At 36.7% G+C, this 25,257-nt stretch overlaps 1 protein-coding gene across 1 annotated transcript in view; it reads left to right on the forward strand.

Annotated features, from left to right (window-relative positions):
- The window catches only part of LOC126162288 (sterol regulatory element-binding protein cleavage-activating protein), a 284,313-nt gene extending 261,519 nt beyond the window's left edge, over positions 1-22,794 (forward strand). The window contains exons 22-23 of the mRNA XM_049918707.1: positions 4,654-4,716; positions 20,404-22,794. Coding sequence (XP_049774664.1) covers positions 4,654-4,716; positions 20,404-20,583 — 243 coding nt within the window. The 3' untranslated portion in view covers positions 20,584-22,794. The remainder of the gene's footprint in view (positions 1-4,653; positions 4,717-20,403) is intronic.
- Positions 22,795-25,257: the final 2,463 nt, after the last annotated feature.

Raw genomic sequence — 25,257 nt, forward strand, 5'->3', positions numbered from 1 at the left:
ACAGTGCAATGTATGAACTAAACTCAACCATACACCGAGTTTACACAAGGTGTTTTTAACTCTACAAACTCTTTAAAATTTTGTGCAGTATTTGACTAATTTGTTGCAGCACATTAACTATGATGAGTAATGAAAAGAAATTCAGTCCTTTATTGAGTGAAGATGTCTAAAAATAATTTTTTTCTTCACCTAATACTTTTCTCCAAATTGGATGATAAGTACTTAATAGTGGCCGCAATGCCATCTGTCTTCGGAGGTCGCAGTGCTTGGTGAGCAGGGGGTAGCCGTAACAAAACGGTGCTCAGCATGGAATGTAGAGAGTACACCTGTAGTATCGAAAGGGTTAATTCCAGAACATCTCCTAAAACTAGTTTTCAGAGTTCCTAAAAACAAACTTACATTGTCAGAACACTTCATGAAAAATGTTGAATATATGCATTAAATGGATTTAGTGCTGGCTGGCTTCTGCTTGTTTTTTGCTTATAAATCAGCAAGTCATCTCACGTGCAGGGTTTTCCAGTATCGAGTTTAGTTCTGGCAAATTCATTAATGTCTCCCGTATCCACAGCCCAGTCTACATGAATGTAGAGCTTTACACATTTATAAACAACGTAATTTCAATTTTTATGTACCCTGCAATAAAGAAAAAGTGTAACTTCCCATTCTCTTTAATCGAGACGAATGTTGTTGTTTTTAACATAATGTTCACTTCATGTGTTGTGAAGAATATACGATCATTAAAGCCAATAGACACCTTTTTCTGTGACATCATCATTATTAAGTCTTATGAGTTGAGTGTACCCCATGTAGATAGCTATAGACTTGGTGCAAAAATTCTGTGACAACTGTTGCAGTGTCGTGATCTTTTCAAAATCCATGTTGGGTTTCTGCGAAAAACGCACTAGCTGTGCCAACAGCATGGATTCAAAAATCTTTCTAAAAGTAAGAATTGAAGATATTGGTCTGTAATGTCACACTTCATCCTTTGTTCCTGTTTTATATTGGTCTGAGAATGCTCCTTTTCAGTGCAGTAGGAAACATACCTTCTTTGTTGCTACAACTGTTGAGGTATTAATTGGTTTAACCACAACATTTGCACATTTTTTTAATTGTTATGCTGGAAAGAAGAAGACTTCAGTGTTCGTTTCTTAGCTGTAGAATTTTTTTTCTTTCAGAATCAAAGTCCTTATCTGTCATGTAGCAGTGTATTGGGGTTTTGAGTGGGTCTGTATCTTGAATTATGGTACGAGTTGGGGAGATAAAATGTTTATTAAAAATGTTACAAACACCTTTTGGTCTTGACCTTCATTTCTGATATTTATTGCTTTCCTTCTGTGTTCATACACGCTTCACGGTATTTAATAATAAGGTTCCAGCAGGCATACCTTACATTTTCCTCCCAGTGCAATGCATCCAAGAGGAAACTAAATACTAGTGAAGACAGCTACAATAAAATGTCTCGGGCAATGTAAATGAAATATTTGTTGTAAGTGTACTGTCAGATATTTTTAAAAATTATATCAGACGTAAGAATTGTAATCAGGAAGGTCTTGAGTTTAAAGTCAAGCAACATATCATGTGATATGTGTGATTACAAAGTAGTATTTTTTAATTATCACTCTGTGCAGAGTGAGTCAGGAAAGTTATTTAAATTTAATTTGAGACTGGTTTATGCCCTTCGCTCTACTGGAAAAGGTGCAACTGCGGGACAAATGATGTGAAATCTTATGAACTTACAAAAGCCTCCCACAAAATTTAGTGTTTACAATAAAACATTAGGGTCTGTGGTGGAAGCTATGCAGCAAGCAGTTGAAGCCCTTAATGTAAATGACAATGTCAACAAAAGGGACCTTACAGTAGGCTTAGACATTTCTCGGCAAAAGAGAGGGCATCAGTCACCCAGTGGTGTGTTAACAGCCACCAGTGGCAACACTGAAAAAAGGTGATTAGTGTAATTCTATCAAAATTTTGCAGATGCCCTGACGGAATTAAAATCAAACATTCTGAAAGCTGTCAACCTAATTGTAGTGGAAGCAGTGGTGGTGTTTTATTTTAATGTTAGTTTTTTTGTATACCTCTGTTCACATGAGCCTGATAAATTTAGTTATATCTATGTGGTAATTTTGTAACAGTAGTATTAAGTTATTTATTACATTCTAAGAGATTCTTTAGTTCTGCTGCACTTTGCTTCATTTTTTTGCAAAATAATATGCACCCACTTGCACACCACATAATCGTTTTTTGTCAACATTTTCTTGTAGATTGACACCAATATTTTTTGTTGTTGCTCGTGGCTTAACAATAGCCATTGTGTAGAATTTCCTTGTTCTTTGAAAAGTCTTGTCATGTTTTTTCCATGGCTGTCCATAAAAATACTTCCATATTTGTGGTGGTGTACATTTTTGTTGACAGTGTCTTTCACATTAGTTCCAATATTATATGCAGTGGGTGGTATGCGCAGTTTCTCATCATCATTGTTTTTCCTAAACCTAAATTTAGAGCATGATTCACAGTTCGGTCAACGCAGTTGGTTTGAATGTCAAATTTTTTTTATCAGTATTAGTTCAGTCCCTTATCTCGCATAAAGAAAGTGAAATTTGTTTTTAACTGACTGTGGTTTGATGTTTTCATACTACGATATTTTACCCCACATATTTGAGTTCAGGCAGAAAAGAAGTGGGCTTTTGTTTGCCAAACAGCTCATTTATTTTTCAGATTTTGGCATATCACTATTCATTGTACTACTGAATAATGAAGGCTACAAATAAACTCATTTAACTTCATAATTTCGTTCCTACAATTTTCATACACTTAACTTTTACCCCATTATTTTTGTTTTTTGAAGAAGCACTATACATTTTAACACACAATGCTGCCGTCTTTGCCAAAATGTTGACGCACTACTTAAAAATCGTTGATCCTACAGAAATTTCACTGCCACATATATTTATCTTCATGCCTGATGATGGTTTAACAAGCCAAAAACCAGTTTGTAAAATAAACAATAAATATTTATAATAATACACTAGTGTTGTGCGTGTTCATTCATATTGCAAAGGTCCCAGGTTCAATTTCCGGTCTGGCACACGTTTTTATTCTGCCAGGAAGTTTCATTTCAGTATCTTATTTACAAGTTCAAAGATGAATAACAGTAACAGGATGAATGCTGCTTCAAGACAGATACTGTAAGTGACTGAACAATTATACTGTATAAAATTAATGCTATCAGCATTTGTAAGACATGAAACACAACCCATTTTTTAAAATAACAACAAAAAGGAACTATTATATCACAAATGAATCTTTGTCACTTTTATCACTTGTGAATGGCTTCCATTGTTGTCTATCAGGAAATTAGTCTTGTACAGGAGTGAAACACAAATAATACACGGTTCAGAAAAGTGGTGAATTACCTTTGAAATGTGGTGCTGCAGGAGAATGCTGAAGACTAGATGTGTAGATTGAATAACTAATGAAGAGATACTGAATTGAATTGGGGAGCAAAGAAATGTTTGGCACAACTTGACTAAAAGTATGTATCTCTGTGCTGCATTTCTTAGCCTGCTTACCTAAATTGTACAAAGGCAAGTGAAATTAATTCTCCGTCTTCAGATACAGAAATTCACCCTACTTTTCTGGTTGCTATCTTAAATGCCATCTCAGTGATCATCAAGTGATATAAGGCATTGTCTACTAAGAGTATGAGAGCGTACTCACATTATTCAATTTGACAATACACACTTTCCTACGATGCCCATCACTTACCTGCATAAAGAAGAATATTCATCACCTTTTCCAAACGTGTCAAGCAAGATACCAGTTGCTGTATTATCTGTACACTAATTATTCATAACATGGCACGAATTTACCATTATTTTGGTAACCAAGCAGTATTCCTAAAAATTTTATGTGGTGTTTAAAATCATCTCTCATTACCATACTGCAGTATTACTTCTCCATTGTGATCGTACTTCCCTTGTTGATACTCGATAATACATGCACTAAGTTTTTCACTATTGTTTTGCTGCCTTTGAACTGCTGTACTTGTTTGAGAGAAGTCTTTGGGTTGTCGAGGGCTAAGATTTCCTTTCTTGAATAATAAGGATAAATATGTCACCAAATTGTTTCTCCCTGTAAACTTTCAGTATTTATAGTGTGTGTGTCTGCTTATATCTCCTATTTATTATTGTATGTAGATGTGATAAAAAAGTTACCCCATTTGGTTTGAAAAATTTTCAAATATTGTTGCAACATTTATGTCTGTTCTCTAATGGCAGTTGTCTGTCCACACTCTTTTCTGTTTAGTTAGCACAGGCCCATTAAGATATATATACTATGTGCATTGTATAATTTTTTTCATGACATTCATTGTGTTGTATGTTGGTTGTTTTTACTTTTAATCAATTTATGCTATTCAAAAATTCTGAGAACTAATTTTTGACTTTCTCATGTGGTATTCATTGCATCTACACATAACTGAATTGCAAATTTCGATGTATTGAGAATGATATGAATCTGCCAATTGCTCCCACCTCCCTTTTTATCCCCACCAGACCAGTGGGTCAGATCTTAAACAAAGGTACACCAGTTTCTTAATTGCTATTTTTTGTGTGTTTAAACCCCATTAATTCTTTTCTTTATCCCTTGTTTCAGAGCAACTCCTATTGTCCAAGTATTGTTATGCTTACTCATAACTTGCTTGTCACAAGCAAACAGGTGAGTGTGATGCTGGTGATAACAGTAAAATAACAGCATTATTATTGTATCTCATAAGTAGACAAAATGTGCTTGTTAGTTGTTTACCTTTTAAATTTATCTAATCTACCTATGCAGTTAAGAAGGCTAACATTCAACACTGCAACCCATAGAATTCCAGTTTTGGTTTTCCTTATGATGACATCCTCCTGAGTAGCCCCTGCCTGCACGGAGATCCAAAGAGAGGACTCTGTATACATGGTGTACACACTCCGGGACATCTGGGAAAACCTAGTAATTTTTTCATCTGGGAGAAAACTGGGAATTTTTTAGAACTCTTGGAATTTTTCATTGTTTTAGTCTTCAGTTAAATTTTTGTAATTTTGCTGATAAGAACTGAAAAACAGCAAACTGTGTCAAAGGCTTTAGGACGAAGACTATGGAATACTTCATAACAATAAACTGCTGCCAACGAGCGTGACGTCACAACCGTTTACATTAAGTTCGTTTGAGCAGTTGCCTGCTGGCTCGTGCACATGCACAGTTGAATCACTTATGGGCAGCACCTTCTCCCGCTTCCAGCTACTTGAAGTGTGGCTGTTAGCTGTATCAGCAGTAGCAGCAAGCAGCCAGATGCTATCCAGAAAAATTTTTCTTGCACGCCCAAGCTGCCAGATTCACGCGTGCGCATAGTGTCCGAGTTGTAGTGGGGAGGGGCTTAGTCTCCACATAAGCAGTGTTTATGTTTACTGAATTTCCTGTTTCCTCTTTGTTTACACTTCTCATGTCAGATGAAAACAAAATGGATTTCTGTGGTTGGGAGCTATCAAGTGAATTAAAATACATTCACATAACTATGAAAAACTGACATATGCTGTTAGTTTCAATTTTCAGATTTTATTTTATTTCCACGTTTTTGGCAGTCAGTCACCTAGCAGAAAATGAAGTTATTTTTGTTACTTTGCTACATAAATGTGACTTTTATCAATCTTTTCCCCTGAGGCAGTCAATTTATTTGAAACGAAGTGTTTCATTCCACACTATTGGCTAGTTTCAACTGTTTACTGAATTTCAAGTGCAAATTTTCATCCTCTGGCATGTATGGCATTATGCCATAATGTAGAAACAAACATAAGATAATACAGTCTACTCCAAGAAAATTTGCATCCTGAAAAACCACAGTGTAAAGCTTAATATCAGGTTGGGGCCTACTTCATTGTGAATCTGGACACATGAATGTGCACTTTGAGCTAATACATTTCAGTATGGCTTACAAAATTCTGATGCTCTTGTAGTATCCTATTTCTTTTATGACATCATGTAACATCTCTTTATAGTATATGTGTATGAACATGGGCTTCCTATGTCATCGTAGCTACCCTTGCACAGTAACACCTGTTTTCTGGCGCTCTCTGGCAACTGCTGAAATGAAGCAATTTCTAACAGGTCGCGGTAAAATATTGTGAATGTTGCTTGGAAAAGTGTTATTTTCAAAGTAAATTTTATTCTCAAAATAAGTGTGTGTGTGTGTGTGTGTGTGTGTGTGTGTGTGTGTGTGTGTGTGTGTGTGTAACATATTGAGGACTAGCCACCTAGAAGAATTTTGAGGCCAGAAGACCAGACATTAATGTCCCTATTTAAAATTTAACTCTACATTTGTGTGATGTATCTTAAAGTATAACAAACGCAAAAAGAGACCAATATTATATGTGAAAGCTTAACGTTTCTTGTAGCTGTCTTATGTACATTAATTCAAACCATTAACTTTTCCTATTTGTGTGTTCACACTACTTAACATGATGTTGCTAGTGGGTGACTACACCACATGTCCTATGCACTGAATATTGCTGTCATTGGCTGGTGAGATCATGTGACATGGGAGCTATGATTGGCTTACAAAAGCACATTTCAGTCTCGATTTCAATGCTTCGGAAACTAACCTGCTGCTTCGAATCTATACTTTCATAATACGAACACAAAAATATGCAGTGTAAATGTTGCTGCACAACACAGGTCTTTCCAAAACTTTTTTTGCTAAGTTTTTTTTTGTTCCCTGAAATTCCACGCTGGTGTATAAAACCTTTATCATTCAAAGGATTGATATTTTTACCGCTTGTGGCGGTGAATCTATATGTTTTATAGGTCCATTTTCTATGTAGAAATTTGGAAAGGCACTTAAGAACAATCAACCTGTCTCACTGTCACTTATCATGGAGAAAGTATATTCTCCACCTTTGAAGCAGTGTATTTTCACATGGGAAAAAGTGTGTTTTAACTGGGGAATCCAGGACTTATTTATTTATTTTCCCGGCTTATCTCATTGTTTATTATTTTCACTTGTTACTGAAGGCACCTCCTCCATTTACACAAGATAATTTGTCTGTGGTATAAATTAACTTCATGTATTAACAATTTATCTATTCGTTGAATGTATAGTGCAGTTTTCTTTTCACCATAAGTATTTTATTTTACTTGAGACAAGTACATTCACAGTATATTATCTACATAAATGAAGGATACAGCAATGCCACAGAAATTTCAACACAATCACATCCTATTTAGATGTACCAAAACACTGTTAAATGCATTACTATTAGCCATCAGTATAGAGGTATATTGTGAACCATTCACACTGAAGTGAAACTATATCTTACCACATTTTTCAACATGAAATTCAGTATAGTTCCTTCCTTGTTAGTTGCGTAGGAAAAAGAAAAGTGTTTTGTGCACAGGAACATTTATTGGGATCTTGTGGTTGGGAAAAAAAGATATATTTGGAAATGGGTCTTATCTCAGATAACTTATGCATGACTTTTGGATGGTTTGCATTAGCACTTACAATTCAAAAAATTAGAAAAATTCTTCTGCATCAACACCCCCTTTAATGATGATTTGTGGAGCGTGCCTTCATCATTCAACAGGTGAATATAAACATCAGTGTAACAAATAGTTTCACACATAATTGTTGCAATGATTTTGGCATCAAAATACAAATCGAATGGTTGTGGCGGTGAATCTGTATGTTTTATAGGTCCATTTTCTGTGTAGAAATTTGGAAAGGCACTTGAGTACAATCAACCTGTCTCACTTCTTATCTTTCGTTTCATTGACATGCTACTTTTGAAACAGAATAATTCTTGTGCACTACACATATTTCCTTCTTCACTTTTTCCAAAGTTGTTTCCACACATTATCTACAGACTTGATCATACTTCGCAGTTTAGTAAATGTGGAGATAGGAGTCAGTGGCAACCTAGGAGCCAGTGGCAACCTTGCGATAATAGCATCTTGTTTGACTCAGATTCAATAAAAAATTAATAAATATAGGAAGAAGTTTCTCATTAACGAAGGTTACTAGAAAAATGATTAACCCTTTTGCAGTCAGCCATTTTGAGCGGTGAATGCTAAAAATGTAATAAATTTTTATACTGGCATATAGTATTCTAGTTTATTTGCCACATAGCATGCTGCATTCAGTGTGGAAACTTGAAAAAAATGTCACTTACTCACAAATGTAAATGTCTCTTACTCACAAATGTATGTAGTTTATTATGGTACAGCTAGATTGTCATACTTCTTTGCTGTAAACTGTCCATAATTGATGAAATATAAAGTATTTTTTTAAGTATACATTTGAATTGTTTCAATGTAATTAGCACTACACTTGATTTAAAGAAAGCTCACTCATGTCCACAAAACCTGTATCAATTTATCAAGAAAAATGAAATATTTAATATTATTTACAAAGATACCTAATTATAATAATTGGATGGTACATTTTAGTCTGCCTGATGTAGGCATCTAACATTTGGGTTATGAAAATACTGTAGGTCTTTTGTTGAGTCCCATATTCAGTAAGTGTAATATAAAACCTCTTACTTCTGGTGTTGTGGTATTCTTTCATCTCTCTCTCTCTCTCTCTCTCTCTCTCTCTCTCTCTCTCTCTCTGTGTGTGTGTGTGTGTGTGTGTGTGTGTGTGTGTTTGCAATACCAATTGCTTATCTGAGCGATTTGTTTACAATTGGTTGAAGTAATCTGCAGTGAAAAATAAATTGAAATATTCAACTGCAGAAGATCCCCCTGGTGGCATATGCCTTAGTCCAGGCGCCTCGAAATGGATGTTGTGTTTCTGATGCAATCACTTCAGTGTACTGTGCATTTTCCATTCTGTCTTCACTTTCAGTTAATATACCAACAAGAACATCTCTGTCACTTTCTGATTGCTGCTGCTTTCATTAAAATATTCTGTATCACTAGTATTTTCCAGTAACTCACAAATTTCATTGTTGGACACATTTTGAGTAAATAAATCACAGAAGCGACTGAAAGAAACAAACTGAAAACATGATCTTAAACAAAAATAGTACAAACAATATTAAGTAATTAAATAACAACACTGCACAAAAACAATAACATCAGATGAAATAGCAAAATGTAAACAAATATTATGAAGCACAATGTCAACAAATGAACAAAACAGTAGCAGAGTTACTGATTGTCAATATGTGACAGCAACAGTGCTCATTCATTATTCATTGACAACTATTGATGTACACGCAAATCGAAACATTGAGCATCAGTAGTGAGCACACTACTACATCAAGTGGTGAATTTTATAAGCTAAGTGAAAGTAAACAGAGTATCGACGAATCAATGAATTTGCAATCTTCCAGCACTAGCATCGGTAGGGGGGGGGGGGGGCATCATAGATATTCAAAGGCTTAAAAATTACCTGAACAAACACTCAGCTTGGAGAAGGGGGAGTGACCTACCTTGGAATCAAATTTAAAAAAAAAAAATAATATTTTTGGTAACATATTAGACAAGCTTGTGCTGTGGAAAATCATGACGATTTTCATTCTTTGAGTACGGTTCACTGACATCATTAAACAAGTATTAATACAGCAGAGAGAACGACATAATAGGTTCAAGTGAAACAAAATTCTTGCTGAGGGGGTAAAAAGCTTAACAAAGTAAAATAAGCATCTGAACAATTATTTGAGAGCCATCCCATAGTCCCCAACAGTTCTGAGTAACACACAGACATAATTTAATGTTGTCTGATTTAATTGTGGCATATTTATTTTATTCTAATATTTTATTTTACATTATCAATTTCGGAACATGTCCCATCCTCAGATATGACTGGAAACCCAAGTACATCAATGTAAAATAAGGCATTTCTGGTGTGCGAAACAATCTTGAACAGCTTGTCAACATTCACAAACTGCATCAGACACAAACTGGAACTAAATTAAATCCCCGGTTGTTTATTATGTCATAATTATATCTACCACTCCAAATTGTTCCCCGGTTCACTCATTTGCCCAACTTCTCACTGATCAACACTCAGATTTTGAATGGCTTTCACATTAAAGGTCCATGCTTCACTGCCTTTAAGTCAAAACAGGAAACACTCATTGATAGTATACTTTCCTTTGACACAAGTCAACAGTGTTTTTTTTAATTAATTTTTTAAATACTGTTTAGTTAACCAACAAAAGCAGAAAGCACTCCAGTCCACTTTTACTTCTTTATTTATTTCTTCTCTTCTTCATCCAGTCATATTCTTCCACCGCCATATAAATTCGTCAGCTCTGTTTTATGACTTCACTAGCTTAACACCAACTGCTTCACTTGTCCACATGTGTATGGTCTGCAAAGATTTTTTTTTTCTTTCTTTAATCAGATTTGTATGTTGTTACACCCACTGCTCATGTGCAAGCAGTGTATTTAGTCTAAGCAAACTAAGCTGTAGAAAGAGTATTAAAAAAAGCAGTTTTTCATATCAGTTTTGGAATTTAAAAAAAAAGTGTTTTTTATATTCTTATGCAATTGTGTATGTACAAATCAATAAACTAGAAACAGTGTACATGGCCATCTCAAACAGATACTGTTATACATGGAATCATATTTAAAAGTGATATCTATTTGTCATCAGTAATGATTAGTTTACATAATAATTACAACAAAAGTAATTTTCTGAAGATATATTAGGCCCACTGAAAAAATTGAAGTATCAGAGATCCATTTCTTTTTCTATGTAATTCTGACAAAGCTAATATATTGCGGTAACTTAAATAGCTTTCTCTGATTTAGTTTTTTGGAATTTAAACAAGACTAGCTTTCTAACATATGCTCATTCACTTTCTTGATATTTAGCTACAATACAAAACATAAATTCCAACGGCACATGAAGGAAAGAACTTTATTTAATGCACAGGAAAGAACACAGTCAATCTTGTATGAAAATTAGTATTTCTTAGCAACTGAGAACTTCACAGCAGTGTGTGAACTGTCTCGAAAACATAGAGAAAATTGATCACTAAGAACAACAGTCACGGAAAGTGGGCCTCTGACAGACCGCATATAAACTCTTTCACACATAGTGTGTGTACATCAGCTGACAGCAAACAGTGATTTTCTTGCTATGGCAGACCCCTCCTGGTAAGTGGAGCATTATTTGAGTGGCATGCTGGACCCAACATTGGCATGCTGGACCCAACATTTGAATCTTGTTGCATGGCTTCTTGCACTGGCTGGTGATATACCCATGGTTGGCGCTGATGCTGGTGTTGTTGCTGGAGCTGATACGGGTGTTGATGGGTGCTGTGGTACAGCAGTAGATCCTTGTTGGAATATGTACGCAGGCATCCCTCAGTCCAGTGAGACGCTACAGGGCTTGTTGTAGACAAGAATATCAATGGTTCTTTCGCCTCATCCGATTACGTGATGAGGGCCTGTATGCAGAGGTGTCAGTCCTGGTTTCATTCCATCTGTACGTAACTTGATTTGTGCTTGGTGAGGTCAGATTTGAATTATTCATTCCTTGAGGTGAGAAACGAAGTCTGTGTGGTGGATGTCATCTGTGTGGACTACCTATGAATTAATAAATTTGCTGGTAGTCACTATATTTCTCCATAAACTAGCTTATCTGGTGAAGAGCCCCAGGTCAGGTTTGTACGTGCTTCGCAGACCAAGCAAGACCATTGGTAACACTGTTGTCCAATTTGGATTATGACATGTTAGTGCAGCCTGCAGAGATCAGTGCCAGCATTCTATCATCCTGTTACTGGCTGGGTGGTAGCTTGTGGTTTTATGGTGTACAGTATCACAGAATGTTTAAGCTGTACGAATGGGTTGGATTCAGGTTGACATCTGTGGTCCATCGTGACAAACAGAGGTCAGCCAAATGTGTTATCCATATGGATATGAAGGCAGTGTTGTGTGTTATGTGACAGTATACTTTTCCTCAGAACTGTAGAACTTATAAATTCTTTGACTGGTTATGGTTTTGTACACCGGCGTAGAATTTCCCAGCACTTTAGAAAACAAAACTCAGGGAAGAAAACACGTTTTGGAAAGATCTTTGATGTGCAGCAACATTTACACAGCATATTTTCATATCACGAAAGTATAAATGCGAATTTCACCAAACACAGCATGTTACATTCTGAAGCATTGAAATCGAGATTGCAATGTGGTTTTGTAAGCTAGTCTTAGCTCAAGTCACATGATCTTGCCAGCTGATGACAGTGGATATTCATGATGTAGTCAGCCAGTAGCAACATCACTGTTAAGTAGCGTGAACACACAAATAGGAAAACTTAATGGTATACATTAATATACATAGTGTTGATACAAAAAAAGCTTTCAAATACTTCAATGGAAGCTAAGCTTTCACATATAATGTTGATCTTTTTTGTGTGTGTTACACTTTTAAGATACATCACACAAATGTGCCAGTAAAATTTTTAATAATGACATAGATATCTGATCTTCTGGGCTCAAAATTCTTCTAAATGGCTCATTCTCAAATAGTTGATTTTTAAATGAGAGTGAAACGCTCTTTGATTTACAAAATTCATCGTACATTCTCACACATAGTTCATCTCATGTAAAAGGAAATTTGCTTTGGAACTAACACTTTTTAAACCACCATTCGCAATATTTTCCTGTGAACTGTTAGAAATAGGTTCACTTCAGCAGCTCCCAGAGAGCGCCAGATACCAGCTGTCACATCGCATGTGCAATTACGATGACGTAGGAAGCCCATATGTTTGTATGTGTAAGACAGTAAAAGATCTTACATTATGTCATAAAAGACAAGACATCAGAGTATACTACAAGAGCATCGGAATTTCATGAACCACACTAAAATTTATAATTCAGCTTAAAGTGCACATTCACATTTCCAGGTTCCAATGAAGTAGGCCATGACCTGATATTAAGCTTTTCAGTGTGGTTTTCGAGATGTACATTTTCTGGGAGTACCAGTACTGTTTTCTCTCATGTTTGTTTCTCTACTATGGCATAATGCCATACGTGCTAGAAGATGAAAACGTACACCTGAAATGTAGAGAACAGTTGAAACTAGCCAATAGTGTGGCATTAAACTCTTCGTCTCAAATAAATTGACTGCCTCAGTGGAGAAGATTAATAAAAGCCAAATTTCTTCAGCAAACCGACAAAAATAACTTCATAGTTCCGCAAGGCAATTAATCCTTGACTGTCAGAAAGGTGGAAATAAAATAAGATCTGAAACTAACAATGTATTTTAGCCTTCAGTAATTATGTGAATGTATTTTAACCCACTTTGTAGCTCCCAGCCACAGAAATAGTATTGTTTTCATTGGACGTGAGAATAGTAAATGAAGAGGAAACAGCAAAATCACTAAACGTAAACACGGGTCATGAGGAGACTACCCACCTCTCCACTATAACTCACAATAGACTGCTCTGCGCATCAGCCCCAGATCTATAATACACTACTGGCCATTAAAATTGCTACACCACGAAGATGACGTGCTACAGACACGAAATTTAACCAACAGGAAGAAGATGCTATGATATGCAAATGATTAGCTTTTCAGAGCATTCACACAAGGTTGGCGCAGGTGGCGACACCTACGACGTGTTGACATGAGGAAAGTTTCCGACCGATTTCTCATACACAAACAGCAGTTGACCGGTGTTGCCTAGTGAAACATTGTTGTGATGCCTCGTGTAAGGAGGAGAAATGTGTACCATCACGTTTCCGACTTTGATAAAGGTCGGATTGTAGCCTATCGCTATTGCGGTTTATTGTATCACGACATTGCTGCTCACGTTGGTCGACATCCAATAACTGTTAGCAGAATATGCAATCATTGGGTTCAGGAGGGTAATACTGAATGCCGTGCTGGATACCAATGGCCTTGTATCACTAGCAGTCGAAATGACAGGCATCTTATCCGCATGGCTGTAACGGATCGTGCAGCCACGTCTTGATCCCTGAGTCAACAGATGGGGATGTTTGCAAGACAGCAACCATCTGCACGAACAGTTCGACGACGTTTGCAGCAGCATGGACTATCAGATCGGAGACTATGGCTGTTGTTACCCTTGACGCTGCATCACAAACAGGAGCGCCTGCGATGGTGTACTCAACGACGAACCTGGGTGCACAAATGGCAAAACGTCATTTTTTCAGATGAATCCAGGATCTGTTTACAGCATCATGATGGTCGCATCGCAGTGAACGCACATTGGAAGCGTGTATTCGTCATCACCATACTGGCGCATCATCCGGCGTGATGGTATGGGCTGTTGGTTACACGTCTCGGTCACCTCTTGTTCGCATTGACGGCACTTTGAACAGTGGACGTTACATTTCAGATGTGTTATGACCCGTGGCTCTACCCTTCATTCGATCCCTGCGAAACCCTACATTTCAGCAGGATAATGCACGACTGCATGTTGCAGGTCCTGTACGGGCCTTTCTGAATACAGAAAATGTTCGACTGCTGCCCTGACCAGCTTATTCTCCAGATCTCTCACCAATTGAAAACGTCTGGTCAATGGTGGCCGAGCAACTGGCTCGTCAGAATACGCCAGTCACTACTCTTGATGAACTGTGGTATTGTGTTGAAGTTGCATGGGCAGCTGTACCTGTACACGCCATCCAAGCTCTGTTTGACTCGATGCTCAGGATCTATACACCCAAAATGCGTGAAAATGTAATCACATGTCAGTTCTAGTATAATATATTTGTCCAATGAATACCCGTTTATCATCTGCATTTCTTCGTGGTGTAGCAATTTTAATGGCCAGTAGTGTATTTCCGAACCGGACAATATTAGATAGTGGCACCCCCCTCCCTCGAGCATTTGAGATAGGACTCCAAAAATGTTTAAAAAAAGAAAAAGAAAATCAACTTTTCAAAAATTTGTTCATTTTGCAACACACATTTTTCTGAAGAGTCTGATATATAAAACATACACATTCGAGGACATGTAAGACATATTATTTGGTGCCAAAGTGCAGCACCCTGCATGCAGCATTCTCCCATCGTGCATCACTATGTTTTGCTCTATGGAATTCAAACGTGTATATTTTGTAATGGATGCCATCAAACTATATTCAGGACAGTGGAAATTAAAGAAAACTCGCAATTAATACTGTATGGAATTATTTGTAACCAGGAGAACAGGAACTCTTCAGAAAATTTGCACACTTTATTGCCTATTAGTTAATAACTTGCTGTTTTGTGTGGCATAAAATTAAATATAGGATACTAAAAACCCAGTTAAGAGAAAAGCCAAGCAAGACAGCATACGTTTCTTCAATCCTCATGTCATAGCATATTTTCTCTCTAATATTGCTACAGCTTTACATGGTGTCCTTTCCTTTCCTTTCTGCAAAAGAATCCATTACCTCTTCAAAGTTTGTCAAAAGTTTTGCTACATGAAAAATCTAAATGTCGTTGTCTAAAACTGAAAAAGCCGTTAATACAAATAGTACCCAAGATTGGTATGATTCCTCGATCTGATTAAGTATATTTTGTCACTGGCTGTTAGATGAAACGATATAGGCCTGTCTAATATTGTAGCAATTGTAACACACACCAAATAAACAAGACTGTTTTGGCACAAATGGCCATTTTTATAGCAGGACAGAATGTAATTAATGAAGTACCAATAGCAAAAGCCTGTTAGGTCTACTACAAGCAATAAGCTGTAGGGAAGGAAACAGTTTCACATTTTATTCATACGCTCCAGCTTTTCAAGCATGAGATCGAAAAGTAGTAGTACAAAATTTGATATATATTTGGAGTCAACATATTCTTCCATACTTTGTGTAATGTCCCCATTTCTTCTCCTTCCTCATTCTATCAATCAGTCTTGTCATCACTACTTCTGTAACTGTTCCTGCCAGTGTCAAAACTTATTCTTTGGTTAACATCATTAATCCTGCCACAATCTCCGGTCTAGTTACCCACATTTATTCTCCAGTTAGGCGTTATTATGTGTGCATGCAACACGTTTTCCGCTCTGCTCCCACAATAGAGCTTAAGCACCGGGGACTCTACAACTGGCCCTTACTGGTGTAGCGATCTGACCAAAAATTTTCTGCCAGAATATCATTTTCTTGGATATACCGAGAAGGAAGTATGTAATCTTTCTTACCTGTTATTCCTTTTAGTCATTTATTTCCACTCTGGTAGTCTGAATCTATGGATTTCACTAGTAATTATAACAAAGCTGATCATTCGCAAACCCAGTCAGCCACATAAACAAGCTGCAATTGGCATTCACCTGTTTGGCTTTATTCCACTCAGCTCATGTAGCCCCATCCCTTTAGTCTGCAGGAAAATTTATTTCTAGATGCGACCTGTATTTCCCTGGCAGTGACATCACGTACACTATGCCTGCATTCAAAAATCTGCTTATGATTCATTCAGATGTCAACTTAGAATGAGGGAATGATGGCCTTTGTAGTCTGGTCCCTTCAACCCCCACAAACCAACCATCAACTTAGAATGTGTTCAAAAACCAACAGGGATGCATTTCAGAATCATATGAATAATCAATAGGCCAACGTATGCTGAGTTTTCCCTCAAGAATATGAATTTAGTCCCCTCTCAAGAATATGAATTTGAAACCCCCCTCCCAACCAATAATTCCGGGACAGCTGCGCATAATTGAATCTGGCAGCTTGGATGCGCCAGCAAAATTTTTCCGGGAAGCATCTGGCCGTTTACACAGCTTACAGCCACACTTCTTTAGTCAGAAGCGGGAGAAGGTACTACTCAAATGCGACTCAACTGCGCATGCGCCCTCTCACAACTACTCAGACAAATCTAATGTCGACAGTTGTGACGTCACGCTCATCGGAGGCAATTTGTTGTTATGAAGCATTGTATAGTCCTCCTAAAGCCTTTGACACATTTTGCTGTTGGCAGACGCTTGTATGAGCACTGTATTTTGTCATTGTACGCGTTGCATTTCCTTTGCAACTTAAGTTTTATTTTCTCTTGTTCATGTTTGATTGCTGCAGTATTATTCTGTAGTAGCGGAATACAGTAATATCCTTTGTTAGAGTATCGGTTCTTATCAGCCTAAATTACAAAAATTAACTGAAAAGTAAATCAATGAAAAATTCTCAGTATTCTAAAAAATTCTGAATTTTCTCCTGGATGAAAAAACTCCCAGGTTTTTCCAGGATCTCTTGGTTGTCCCTGTTCGTTTGACTGTCTTGAAAGCAGAAATCATACTATCCGACCACTAAACAGTTGAGTTGTCTTTGCTCTTCAAACTATTGAGTGCAGCCGTTACTGGTTCCTGCAATTTGGCTGTGTGTTGTGTATGTCAGTGGTAGAAAATTAAGGATGCAGTTCCAAAAGTGTTTAGTCATGGGAGCCATAAGATAGCCTTAACTTTATTGGGTAACAGTAGTGAACCTGACAATTATTTTTCACAGCCCAGAAAATTGGCCCCTTTATGACCAAAAATGCACTTAGTGGTGTTCAAGACTTTACTGTAATTGTTGAAATATCTCAGTCACATGCTTTTAATGCCATCCAGGTATGCAAAACAATATGGGAGTCATTGTAATACATTCTGTAAACTTTTGTCATGTTTGTGCTGCGTTACGAAGGCCAAACATCGTAAAATGATTATCAAATAGGCCAAATGGAGTAGTTATGGCTGTCTGCATTATGTCTTCCTTTGCTATAGGAATCTAAGTGTAAGCCTTCTCCCAGTCTAGGGCACTGAACAAGGTCAGACCACTCAGCACATAGTTACAAACTTGTTACAAGGTAATGATCTGGCATGGTTCTAGTGCTGACAGCTTGATAATTTTCTCATGACCTCCATGCAGCACACTTCTTAGGTACCAAATGAAATTGAGTGACCAAGGACTACTCGACTGTTGCATAAAACTATGCAGCATACTACGGAATTCTGCTTTTGCTATGGCCAGATGGTCTGCGTAGTCAAGATGTAGGTGGACTGTTTGTAGTTTTAATCTATGTGCAGTGACATACCTCTTTCAGTGCTCCAGATGGTTGTGCCATGGCAGGAACTTCGGCAGTAAGTCTGCACGAGTTTAGCTGTGTGTGTGGCTGCATTCCTTCACAAACCTGTTTGAAAGCCGGTGACACTGCCCAAGAGTCATGTTTGCCATGCCTGCTAACAGCTGGTAATGTGCCAGGAAATCTCCTCCTGTTATGGGTCCCAACATATTGGTGATAATGAAATCCCATGCTTGTTCATGTCACAGTCGAGGTCGAGCTTGATGCAATGTGGTTAAGTCATTATTGTTGAATTATTGTCACTGATAAGTAAGTGTTCTGACTTATTTAGGCAATTGCTCGATGCGCCAGAGCCTGACTATTACTGGTGTTTGGGTCTGCACGTGGCAATGTACATTTATGTGCCAGGTCCCCAAATTTTCTGTGATACCAGCAGATAGGAGGTTGGCCAGTATCAGAGTTTGAGGAAGTAGTAGACAAGTGGTTCCTGTAGTGCCTCCGGTAGCTGTTTCTGTCCTTGCTGTGGTCCTGATGTGTCACCATCTCGCCAATTTGCTTTGTCAACAAATCGAACTTTGCAGCCAGAACATCATAATCCGCACATGAAACCATTGGTGACTACAAGCTGTTACATTACACTGTCACTGCACTCATCAGTACAGGTGTTATCGCGTCAAATATCTTGTCCACTAATTGAGCCACTTCATCCAAGGCCCTGTCAGTTGCAATGCAATAATGGCTTTCACTTGAGGTGATGGACAGCTGCTCCTCAAGGTACATAGTTGACTATCAGGCACTGTACTTGTATCAACTGTACTCTTCAGTTGCCTCAAGTATTGTGATGGCCTCCTGTCACTGATGTCCTCATGTGAAACTTGCCAAATATGTTTCTCTCGCTAGGTGACACCCTATGGACCAGTTTTTCATAAGCATCTGTCACAGATGGATCTGTGATAACAACTTTTACTTGTGAGGCAAATTTGTAGTCTAGGTGGCGTATCACGATTACAAATGTAGTACAAATCTGCATTAATTCCTGCGTAGAAAGGGCTGGCCTCCACTTGTGTGAACCACAGCACTGGATTGTATGGCCAGTAGGGCAGGAAGCGCTTAGCGAACTGAGAGAGCAAAGGTACAATCCATCAGTGATTTGGTCATGTTAAATCTTTTTCTTCCAATGTATAAAGCAGCGAAACCATGTCAGGGTCACCAGTTTTGGAACATCTAGAAGATTACCCTCCCGATAAATATTTGGGTGTGTTCTTGAAATTTAGCTGAACATCACAGGAAAGAAAGCACTGTATTTAATGCACAAGGAAGGACAAAATTAGTCTTGTATGGAAATTAGTATTTCTTAGCAACTGAAAAGTTAACAGCAGTTTGCAAACTGTCCCAAAAAACTAGAAAGAATTGGTCTGTAAGAACAACAGTCACAGAAAGTCATATTAATTAAGGAGTGCTAAGCCAGTGAAAACACAATGATGCACAGACTCCTTGACACTTGGTTTGTGTACATCAGCTGACAGCAACTAGTGATTTTACAAGTTCACAAATTGCATCACCTAAATTTTTCCCCGCTAATTAAGGCGTTAGAAGCATAGCCCTGACCAAAAGTGATTCTGGTAGCTGGAGGGAGTGGTTTTTGTTCATCCTGCCTTTTGCACTCTTGTGACAATATTTCCATAGAAACTATCATTCCCTAAAACATATTTCTTTAATTCGAACCAAGGAGTCATATACCAGTTTTCATAGAATTTGTTTTAAAAATATTTTAATATTACAAAATATTTTCACATAAATTTTCATCCCCTATTCCACACCTTTAGTGGTTGAATTTTCAAAAACACTGAAACTTCAACCCCCTCTCCCCCCCCCCCCCCCCCCCCACACACACACACACACACACACACACACACACGAGACCGAAAAATGAAATACCAATCTTCATAGTTCTGGCTTCAAACTTCCCTTTATAGCAACATAATTTCAAAAAAACATTCCATCCCCTTTTTCAACTCTTCAGGGGTGTAATTTCGAAAAATTGCTTCATAAACGATGCCTATAGTGTAGGATCAACACCTGCTCCGGAAATCAAGTTTCTATTGGCTGGGGTATGATCATTCAGTAAATCAGTCTGGATATTCCCTTTTATAAATATAAGATTGTTGATTCGTACAGTTTCCTTTTCTTTGTTTTGGCTGTACATTTTATTTATTTCTTTTGCTGTCCATCCATTCATTGTTGTCCATTGCCCTAGAAACTCATCAACTTGTTTTAAGACTTCATTTTTAATTAAAAATTTTTTTCTATATTTTGGTTATACTCTTAGTTTTATTATAATGAAAAATAAATATTTCTCCTAGTACAATGTGTATATATAAAATTAATTAGTAATTGTCTGTGTGTTGTAGGATTCCTTGATTGTGTGGGATGTTCGGACAGGTGAACCAGTTCGTGTGGTACGCTTGAGTGGTGGTGGTGCTCTTGTGAAACAGTTAGTGTTGTTGGCCCCAGGTGATTCAGTAGCGTGTGACTGTGGAAGCCAAGTCCGAGTGGTGCGGTTCCCTCTCGCGTGTGATAAGACTGATTAAATCGTGAGGTCTGCCACATAATTTTAACTTTAAAAAATTGTAAACTATAGGCAGCTGGAAGTGTATTACAGGAAAATTGTCATCTGCACCCACTAAGTTGCTCCATAACATTCTGAGTGGAAAAGCAAGATTTCAGAAGACACAAAGGGTGAAACTGATTTTTCCCAGTGTGTGTTAACCTCTGACACATTCATGACAGAATTATGCTTGTCATGCAGCTGATATCACGTATACATGTTTAGGATGGGAATGTTTTGTGTTGTGATCAAGTTAGTCTTTTGTTTTTATTGTAATTTGGAAGTGTGTTTCTTATATCTATTTATAATTGTGTGAAGAAGTTGTTTGAGTGAGTATGTTTGTATCAGCACATTTTTCATATTCATTTGCAGTTAACTAAAATCAGGGCATATGATCATATGTTTAGAATATTTTAGGATAAGGTTAAGCGACATGATGTCTCTGTTGGTTAAAGCATCAGCGATGATTTGAAAGTTGTTGATTCAAGTCAAGATAGGCATTAACATATTCCCCAGTGTCAAATACGGCATTCTCTTTTGACAAAGCTTTGTTTATTTACTCATGCCATTTCACTGTGTGGTTTTGATGGCATGCAAATTTTTAGGTCACCATAACTTGGAGGATATGGATTAAAATATATGAACACTAGGGAATTCCATCTCACATCAGGCACATGTTATCATTGTGTTGTTAAACCTTTGGTTGGATGACTTCTACTTAACTATATTCCTAAGATAATGTAGGGAACTTAAATATTGCAGTACAAAAGTTGAAACCTGTGGTTCTGTTTAGATCAGCTTTTCTGAAAGAATTTTGCATTGAAATGTGAAGAATCTTGTATCCCACTCTCCTCCCATCATTCATCTGTTCATTTCTACAGAAACCTCAGTTTACTAATTTTATTTTATTGTTACATTTATCTTCCATATATTTTGTTCATATAATTGCTTTTCTCTGCCTTTTTCTTTATCATATTAAAAAAAATACACTGGACTGAATATGAGGCACTTGCCCATGGTTTGATTCTCTTCTGATCACATGTCAGGTATTGCTGCTTCCCTATTTTAATAGTTTTACTGTTTGTGTAAGTCATCAAGGCCAAAGTGTGACACTATTGAGAATCCACTGTTTGCAGTTACCAGAAAGTGAATATACATACAAGCTGTTGCTGGATTTTGACCAGTTATTTTGCATTATATCCTGTATAATATGTTGTAGTGTATCTTTCTTTACTGCAGTGTTAATTAATGCTGATGTTCTGAAGTACGCCCATTCCACACCTTACCATAGCATTTCATTTTGTCTGTCTCCATTCATGCATTATTGAGAGAGAGAGAGAGAGAGAGAGAGACAATTTCTTAACTAATGACTTCATTTTTAACATTCTGCAAGTAGTGCCAAATATCAAATGGGGTCATTATTTAGTGCTTTAAATGTGATGAGTTTCACTTTTTTACTCCAGGGGTGTGAGTCACTATCTCACATCAGTTTTTCAGTGTTCTTTAATTTGTGTGTTGTCTACAGAGTTTTCCACTTTCCTTTTGCTAAACAAATTGTAATTTTGATTTTAGGTATATGTATGTAGTTTATTTATTTATTTATTTTTTTCTTCCCCCTCTTAGCACATAACAATTGGTGTTAGTAATTCTCTTGTGTTGGCAAAATTATAAATCTTAATGAGTCAGAACCAAGTGAAATCCGTTGACTACATTTTATAATGTATGATTTTCTGTGATTCACAGCAAAAGTAAATCAAATTTTGGCCAGTAGTAATTACAGTGACGATTATGGCCCAGTGGTTTCGAAGTCTTACGCTGCTTCTTTTACAATTCAGTGGAAATTAGACTACTTAGAAAATGTTTTTTGTCATTATCATTTAAATATTATTAGAAATATAATATATTAGAGGGTTTTGTGCAGGAAAGATGAAGACATTGATAACATCTATAGATTTACCCAAAACAATTGCAATGTCTCATACACTCTGAACTCAAATACTTTTACACATATTCGTAAAGGGAAAGCTGTAGACATGGAAAGAGCATGAAGGGGAGGGTTATCATCTCAGAATCCAGTGGTGAATGAAGCAAAAGAGGAAAGAAGTAATAAATTGGGAGTTACTGGTTTGTTGATATTTCTTTTATTGTTTTTTGTAGAACTGTTTTAAGTGCCTTTACTTGTATGTATATTGATTTTCTTTTATTTACTTTGTATTTGAAGTAAGAGAGAGAGAAGAGCAGTTGTTTATGTGAAAGCTGGAACATTGATTCACCTACATATTTAAAGTTTTTCACGCAAGTCCATACTCTGAATGTATGTGTTGCATGAAGTTATAAAAGTATAAATTTGAAGGTGACATATGAAGTGTTTATTCATATATGAATCATGCCAAAAAGCCAAAGATGGTAATAATCCATTGTTCTCTCTATTATTCTTGTTTTCTTCCCTTTTATGTTGTATGATAGTGAAATCTAGTGATTTAAAAATTTTATAATGGTGATAACTGTAGGAGAAACATTCACATCTGTGCTGTATATAATGGTGGTTACTGAGCATTTATATTGTAGGTTCTGATTACTTTGTGTAATGTCTAGCTGTTTTCCACCTTTTGTTTTTAAATGTATGACTTTTTGTCAGAAGCTGTGCTTCTTATTTTCAGAGCATTTTTAAAAATGCATTAAGGAAGGCAATATGTCACTTGATGAAATCATCATGAGTTTCCATTCGGGTGGTTGCATCAAAATTCTGGAATTTAGACACAGTCACACGGATGGAAGCTTGAGAAGTTTTCATGTGCTGTATATGCTGGGAAAGTCTACATTCACAAATACGTCACTTTATTTCATGGATCCATAATGATATTCTGTTAATGTCAAGAATGTCTGTGTTTATATATGCACAAACCTGTGAAATTTATATTGACTTGTGGCCAGTTATATGTTTTGTGTGATTTGATGTATGTTTTTTCCCCTCAAAAACAAAAAAATAAGAAGTACTAGGTAATACTTGCCAGATACTGTCTCTGGTAGTGGACCAAATTTGGAAAAGCTTTGAAGTACAAAGTGATAACTATAAATTGGATAAATTCGAAATTTTAATCAGTGCTTCGCCTCATAAATCGAATTTGTTATTAAGTATCAGTAGATCTTGTTATATATACTAAGTGTTGGCAACACAGAGTCTGTTACTTTTTAGATTCTTTCTGTGCATGGTAAAACCTGTATTTTACATTTTACTTTGTGAGATGCCAACTTATGAAAAAAAAAATCGGGAGTTGTTTGGTTTCTTGCTTTATACAAAAATCTCCAGTTTATAATGGATGGAGATTGCAGCCAGTTTGTAAGATAAGTAGTTTTAGCATGTGTTAAGTCTTATGAAGACAGAAATGTGTAATTTTATTTTCTTGTGATGTTTACTTTGAAAGACTGAAGGGACTAACACAATGCTAGTAAAATAGCTTCAGATACATTGGTTTGAGAAAATTAAGATCCTGCAAAAGCAGAGGCAGCTAAAGAAAAGGTGTTAACTGTGCAATATTGAAAAATTTAAAGTGTGAATCTCTTGCAAAAAGGGTAAATCTGTAAATCTGGCATCTTTGCAGTATACTAGTCATATTCTTGCAATGTGGTTGGCACACCATCCATTTAGAATATAAAAGACTGTTAAGGGAGGAAAGAATGTGATTCTGTATTACCTGTTACTGTTTATTGCAGACATGGCAAGACAAAATCTATGCTGTTTGTTTGTAGTAAAAAAAGTACAAATTTTTGTGATACAGACACCAAATGTGGGGTGAAGTTTGACAATCAAATTGCTAACATACTGCAATATCAAAATGAGATAATGTAAAATCCAGGTTTTACTTTAATATTTATTTCTGTTAAATCATTATTACTTTCATATTAAACATTTTTATAGCAGTCTGTATGGAAACAGAATGTGTGTGTGCTTCTTCTTTGCAAGGTAAAACACATCCAAGATGATGTATTTGATGTGGGCAGGAACTTTCAATACGTTAGTCTTATCCATCAGCTGGTTTTCTCTGTTCTGAAGTTCCTTTCTAACTAACATCATTGCCTCGAATTCCTGCAAAATGTGTAACATAAGGTTTCTTTCTTCCTTCCTTTCTTTCTTTCTTTCTTCCTTCCTTTCTGTCTTTCATTTTTAGAAAATAAATCTTATTCTCTGGGAGGAATCTTGTGCCCCATTAAAATAATTAAAGAACTTGGGTAACTGATGTCAGATGAACATTACTTAGCATGAAACTCTCCATTTATCAACTATCCAAGTGAAAGACTGTTCTGCACGCCATTGTGTGCAATTTTATTGGCTGTGCTACAGAAAGGTGTGGGCTGATGCTGATACACAAATGCATGTATCAGTTTATAGTAATTTTCTGTAGTGGTTGCTACATTTGATTTCAAATGGAATATAATGCATTTATTTCGCATACAAATATTTAAGCACAGCACATCTTTGCTACACCCCCTGCCCTGTGTATATCGTGTGTGTGTGTGTGTGTGTGTGTGTGTGTGTGTGTGTGTGTGTTTTTACCCATGTGTGCTGCATATGCATGTTGTTAAATGTGTTAAAGAATTGTTATTCTTGTTAAGACTGGAGAATCATCCCAGATAGCGGATGGAAGATAAATATTGT

This window comes from Schistocerca cancellata, chromosome 2, assembly GCF_023864275.1.
Source record: "Schistocerca cancellata isolate TAMUIC-IGC-003103 chromosome 2, iqSchCanc2.1, whole genome shotgun sequence".
Classification (NCBI taxonomy): domain Eukaryota; kingdom Metazoa; phylum Arthropoda; class Insecta; order Orthoptera; family Acrididae; genus Schistocerca; species Schistocerca cancellata.